Source organism: Podarcis raffonei, chromosome 3 (assembly GCF_027172205.1).
Source record: "Podarcis raffonei isolate rPodRaf1 chromosome 3, rPodRaf1.pri, whole genome shotgun sequence".
In the NCBI taxonomy this organism is placed as follows: Eukaryota; Metazoa; Chordata; class Lepidosauria; order Squamata; family Lacertidae; genus Podarcis; species Podarcis raffonei.
Genome location: NC_070604.1, coordinates 122,911,898 through 122,918,396, shown reverse-complemented (window position 1 = coordinate 122,918,396; position 6,499 = coordinate 122,911,898). Strand labels below are relative to the sequence as shown.

Genomic DNA, 6,499 nt, shown 5'->3' with positions numbered 1-6,499 from the left:
CTCTTCTCATGAGGTGGCCAAAGTACTGGAGCCTCAGCTTCACAATCTGTCCTTCCAGTGAGCACTCAGGAACATAGAGGCTTTTAAAACAGAGTTTGTGTGGCCGCCTCTGGAGGATCCTTTCGCTGCACTAGTAGACTCTTGGGGTCCCTTCCAACGCTACTACCCCATAATTCTATAATCCCCCGGAGGTTTGCAAAGACAGGTCGGAGGGCTGTCTCTCAAGGACCCTTTCCCGGAGGTCCCTGCCCCGCGGAGGCTTGGACAGGACCACTCTTCCAACCCTCCCGAGCTAGCAAAGTGCGGGGGGCAAGGAAACAGCACCCCTGGGATCCACACGCACCTTCTTGGGAACGTGCGGGCCCGGGGGTCTTCTCCCTAGGGGGTCCTCTCTCCTTACCCCTCCCCTACCCACAGTCCCCCCTCCCCTCTAAGGCCGCCCGCCCAGGCGGCGTGGCCCGGGCTCTCCTGGAGGTGGTGCTGAAGGGACAGCTCCGCGGCTCCCTCCCTCCGCCCTCCGGCGCGCTCTCCCTCCCCCCGGGGAGCCTGGGCGGCGGGTGCTGCCCGCCCGCCTTCCCGGAGCAGCCGTCGCCTTGGCCAGCCCAGCTGCCGCGGGAGCCTCAGCAGCGGCGGCGGCAGGAGGCAGCAGGCAGGCGCCGGAGCAGCAGCCATGAGCCAGGCAACGGCCGCTTCTTGCGTCTCCTCTCCATCCTCGTCTCCATCCTCCGTAGCAGCAGCAGCAGCAGAAGCGCCCTCCGCTCGCGGCTCCCCGGCGTCCGGCAGCCCCAGCCCGGCGGGACCATGAAGCGGCAGAACGTGCGGACGCTGGCGCTGATCATCTGCACCTTCACCTACCTTCTGGTGGGCGCCGCCGTCTTCGACGCGCTGGAGTCCGAGGCGGAGACGGCCGACCGGACGGCCCTGGAGGAGAAGCAGCTGGAACTGAAGAGCAAGTACAACCTGAGCGAGGCCAACTACTGCGAGCTGGAGGGGGTGGTCCTCAAGCTCAAGCCCCACAAGGCCGGCGTCCAGTGGAAGTTCGCCGGATCCTTCTACTTCGCCATCACCGTCATCACCACCATCGGTAAGGCGGCCTCGCCGCGCGCCCGTCGCCGCCGCCGTCTGCGCCCCGGGGCGCCGCCTGAGGCTGCACGAAGCCCCGGAGCGGGTGGGTGGGTGGGCAGGACTGTCCCCAAAAAGTGTGCGTGCGTGCCTCTCCCCCCCCGCCACATTCCACCTGTATACTTTGTCCTCAGTTTCCCCTTTGGGGCAGGACCTGCCTCCCCCAACGCATTTCAGAACCGCTTTCCCACTTTGGAGAGGGAGACGCCGGTTTGGAGAGCAGTTGGGCAACTTAAGAACGGGTTTCGGAAACCTTTCGCTGAGCTCTGAGTGGTTTGCTTTCTTGCGGGGGCGGGGGGGGTTCCCTCCCTTATTACTTTACTCTCCAATAGACACACAAAGCCCCTCTTCCAGCTATATAACCGCTTTCTCTCTCTCCATCACCATCCAAGCTCAGTACACGGCTCACGCCCCGCTCCCGGTCCCTCCGTTTTTTCCTCCTTCGCCTTCTTCTGTTGTCCCCCCCCCCCCGCCTCGAAAGTAGTCTTCGGGTGGGGTGTGCGCAGGAGATGGCACGTTCTCAGCGGCGCCCGCCCGGAAGAAAAATCTCCCTTAAAAAAACAGCAACACCCTTCCAGACCTAAAGCAAACCTGTTTCTGGAAAAGTGGGGGGTTGGTTGTTTTTATAATGACCCCCCCCCCACCTCAGTAGGCTTCTATGGAAAAAGTGGCGAGGGGCGCGGAGAGGGCTGGAGGCAGGAAGCGTGAAATGCATGCTAAAGCGCGGAGGAACAATGAAGACAAAGGGTCTTCCCTGGAAAGCAGACCCCTCCTCTCTCGTCTCTCCCCCCTTCCCATTTAAGACCACCAAACCAGATTACTGGTTGGGTTTGGAGGCGCGACTGGGATCTCCGGAATTTCTCGTGGAGGGTCGTTGGTGTGTCTGGGTAGAAGCTGTGGCCGAAAGATCTTTTGCTGAGTTGCGGGGGGTGGGGAGGGCGGCGGCTGTCGATTATGGGATGGGGGGCTGCTTAGGGCACTAAGCGAGCGGAACAGTGGCAGGCTCCAAGTCCCCAGCGAACTCAGAGAGAGCGCTTGGACGAATCTCTCGCATTATTGACCCTACTGTCTTCCGAAGCATGCTTACCAAAGAGTAAATGCTGTTGGGCACAGTGGAAGTTACTTCTGAGTAAATATGCAGTAGGGTGCGTTATTGGGCTGCGGATAGGTATGCATGAATGTACTAGGAAGAGTTATCAGGCTTACTTCTGAGTAAAAATGCATAGGCTGGGCCATAAAAATGTCTTTTGCACGGGATGAGGAAGGCAGTAGCTCAGAGGCAGAACAGCTGCTTTGCTTGTAGAAGGTCCCAGGTTCAGTCCCCGGTGGCATCTCCAAGCAGAAGCGGGAGAGATCCTTGGCTGAAACCCCGGGCAGCTGCTGCGAGCCAGTGTCGACAATATTGTGTTGCATGAACCAGTGGTCTCTCTGACTGTCATAAGGCAGCGGCCGAGGTTCTTACCAGATGCATTCACTGTGCAATCCCACGCGTGGTCCCTCAGAAGCAAGCCCAGCTGCATTCCGCGGGGTCTACTCTCGAGTAGGCGCGCCGGATCGCGGCCTGCCAGAGTTAGGAAGCACTTTTCGGACCCCTCCCCCTTGCCATCTGTGCGTGACCGCTTCCTAATCCCTGTAGCGAGAGAGAGCCGACGCTGCGTGTGATGCAGGCGATTTATTAATCTGTCGTAAAAGACGTGAGCTGACTTTATCTACCTGCCCTCAAGTGGGGTGTTTTGGGGGGTGGGTGCGTGGGCTTCGCAAGAGGAGGGTTGCCCCCCAACTACCCTACTGTGCAGGAAGCGACGGAGGTTCAGGAAGCTTGTTTTTCTTCCTGCTTCTCTGGAGTAAAACAAAAAAAGATCTCCTTTGCTGCTCCGCTCTTCCCAGAAAAAGGAGGCGAGCTCGTGGATTCAGGGCTCGTGGGTTGTTTATGGGGAACACCCAGCCTGTCATTTTGCCAGTTTCCAAACATGTGAATCAAAACAGAGGAAGCCAAGGCGTGGGGGGGGGGAGGTCTCGCCGTGTCTGCAATGCGCAGGATTCCTGCGAGTGGGCAGCGTTGCAAACAGAAGGGGGGTTTCCTTGCCCAGAGAAGTCCTATAGTTGGAGATCTTCTTTGCCACCCTCCTTTCCACTAAGCTTCGGAAGATCCTCTGGGCGAGGCAGGAGCCTCAGATCTTTAAGAGCACCTTTCAGTTCAGTCTGCAGTCGTGAGCGCACTAACGAAGGAGTAAACGCCATAGAGCCCAGTGGGACTCACGTCGCCGTAATCGTGGGATCCTGACCTGCCAAGCTTTCAATAATAATCCAAATGCGTAGCAATGTTTTTTCCCTTACCCGTTTTGCGTGCTTGGCGTTCCAGGGCTTGTTCCCATTTTACAGATGGAGAGTTGAGGTGGGCAGAAGGGAACCCGTGTCAGAAGGCGGAGAAATTAAATCCCAGGCCTTTTTGGCCCCAAAGCTCTAGCATCCTTGAAGTTTACTTGTTGTTTCCTCATAAAGTGCCCCCACCGTAATGGCTAAGTCATGTGATCTGAGGTGGGTAGGCAAAAAACCCCTGGATTATCCCAAGGTTCATTAGCACAATATTCGATATTCTATGGAGAAAATGAGAAAAGGACTCTTCTGTAGGCAGAAATGTATTAATTGCACCTCAATATTTTCTCTTGCCTCCGTGCAATAAAGTCAGAAAGGTCAGCTGTACTGCAAAGTCTAAATCTTTAGCTGTGCATGATGTAGTTCATCTTCAGTTCTGTGCACTGTTACTTAGGAGTAAGTCACATTGAACTTTGGAGTGAACACAGAATCATGTTGCCTGTTGAGTAAAGCGGGCAGGCATTCGCTTTGACCCTTCCGACATTTCTCTTCTTAATGGGGACAGAAGGCTTTCCTTTGACGCTTTTTAAAAGGAGAAATTATGTGCCTCTGTTTACGGCGTATTAAGCCAGCTACAAATAGAGCATTTTTAAGGACAAACGAATGCAATTGGGCGCAGTTTGACGCGCAGAGGAAGAGATCAGTTTAAGCTCCTAACTCTTGCTTGCAATCAGATTAATTCCTGATTTATGCCGCTGCTCTGGAATTCTGGCCAAAGACCCCCAGAGGCCAGACAGCCTTGAAGCCTGTTGCAACGCTTCCAAATTGTTTCTCAAATCCCGAGCTCTTAAAAGTGCTTCCCTGCAGAGTCTCCTTGAAATATGGCGCACACCCTCTCTTCCTGGTTTTGATTTTTTGGTGCTTTCCCTCTGTGCTGGATTATTTCACTTTTTAAAAAAATCTTTCAACCGCTTTTCCTTCTCGTTTGTGTTCTGAGCACCCTTTTGAGAGAGGGCACTGACTGCTGTTGCCGGTTGGCAATACTTATGCCTAAAAAGAGTATTAATAAAACAAAAAAATAAATGCAATTGAATCAATAGCAGCAGCAAAACCGAAATCGGTTACTCAGCGCAGGTGTCCCAGAAAAGGACAGATTTTTATCTTCTCTGAAATATTTATTTTTTATTAAATTTCTATAGCACCCTTCAAGGGACATGGGTGGCGCTGTGGGTTAAACCACAGAACCTAGGACTTGCCGATCAGAAGATTGGTGGGTCGAATCCCCGCGACGGGGTGAGCTCCCGCTGCTCGGTCCCTGCTCCTGCCAACCTAGCAGTTCAAAAGCACGTCAAAGTGCAAGTAGATAAATAGGTACCACTCCAGTGGGAAGGTAAAAGGCGTTTCCGTGCGCTGCTCTGGTTCGCCAGAAGCGGCTTAGTCATGCTGGCCACATGACCCGGAAGCTGTACGCCGGCTCCCTCGGCCAATAAAGCGAGATGAGCGCCGCAACCCCAGAGTTGGTCACGACTGGACCTAATGGTCAGGGGTCCCTTTACAGCACCTTTATAGCACCCTTCAGCCAAAGATCACAGGGCAGTTTATAACATAACAACGGAAAAATATATAGCATAATAACAAACAAAAGCAATAAACCCCAGTTCCGAAGGACATAGATTGTTAAAGACCTGGGAGAAGAGGGATGTTTTTGCCTGGCACCTAAAGATATATAATGAAAGGACCAGTTGAGCTTCCCTGGGGACAGCACTCCATAAACACATTAGCCAAATATCTGAAGATGGAGCAAGCTTGTTTTCTGCTGCTCCAGAGGGTTAGGACTCGAACCAGTGACTTCAAACTGCAAGAAAGGAGTTTCCAACTAAGTCATGAAGAACTTTCTGATGGTCAGAGCTGTTCGACAGGGGAACAGACTTTTCAGAAGGTGGTGGACTCTCCTGCCTTGGAGGTTTTTAAGCAGAGGTTGGATGGCCCTCTATCATGGATCCTTTAGCTGAGATTCCTGCATCGCAGGGGGTTGGACTAGATGCCCTTCGGAGGTCCCTTCCAACTCCACAATCCTATAATTCTACAAGAACAGAACAGTCCCTAAACCAGGGGTCAGCAAACTTTTTCAGCAGGGGGCCAGTCCACTGTCCCTCAGACCTTGTGGGGGGCCGGACTATATTTTTTTTGGGGAAATGAACGAATTCCTATGCCCCACAAATAACCCAGAGATGCATTTTAAATAAAAGGGTACATTCTACTCATGTAAAAACATGCTGATTCCCGGACCATCCACGGGCCGGATTGAGAAGGTGATTGGGCCAGATCTGGCCCCTGGGCCTTCGTTTGCCTACCCATGCCCTAAATTCTCTGACAGTGGCCTTTTCACATCCCAGGGCACTGGGGGGGGGGGGCTGGCCCTGTTGCTTGCTACAGAATGTAAACAGCAGCTGGACTCCGTTAGGGAAAAGGCCTCTCTGACTTTTCTAGTTTCCTGACTCTGGCAAGAAAGAACCAGGGCACTTGTTGCAAAAGAGGCTGCGCAGGATCCCTTGAGATGGCTGGGGAAGTCTTTAATGTTTGATGTTTAATGTTTTATCGTGTTTTTAATATACTGTTAAGGGACGCGGGTGGCGCTGTGGGTTAAACCACAGAGCCTAGGACTTGCTGATCAGAAGGTCGGCGGTTCGAATCCCTGCGACGGGGTGAGCTCCCGTTGTTCGGTCCCTGCTCCTGCCGACCTAGCAGTTCGAAAGCACCCCAAAAAGTGCAAGTGGATAAATAGGTACCGCTCCGGCGGGAAGGTAAACAGCGTTTCTGTGCGCTGCTCTGTTTCGCCAGAAGCGGCTTAGCCATGCTGGCCACATGACCCGGAAGCTGTACGCCGGCTCCCTTGGCCAATAAAGCGAGATGAGCGCCACAACCCCAGAGTCGGCCACGACTGGACCTAATGGTCAGGGGTCCCTTTACCTAATATACTGTTGGGAGCCATCTAGGGTGACTGGGGAAACCCAGCCAGATGGGCGGGGTATACATCATCATCATCATCATCATCATCATC

The 6,499-nt window shown here is 53.8% G+C and overlaps 1 protein-coding gene across 1 annotated transcript in view; it reads left to right on the top strand.

The window, feature by feature from the left end:
• Positions 1 to 529: 529 nt before the first annotated feature.
• Positions 530 to 6,499, top strand: part of KCNK3 (potassium two pore domain channel subfamily K member 3) — a 96,969-nt gene continuing 90,999 nt past the window's right edge. Inside the window, exon 1 of the mRNA XM_053383849.1 lies at positions 530 to 1,084. Coding sequence (XP_053239824.1) covers positions 802 to 1,084 — 283 coding nt within the window. The 5' untranslated portion in view covers positions 530 to 801. The remainder of the gene's footprint in view (positions 1,085 to 6,499) is intronic.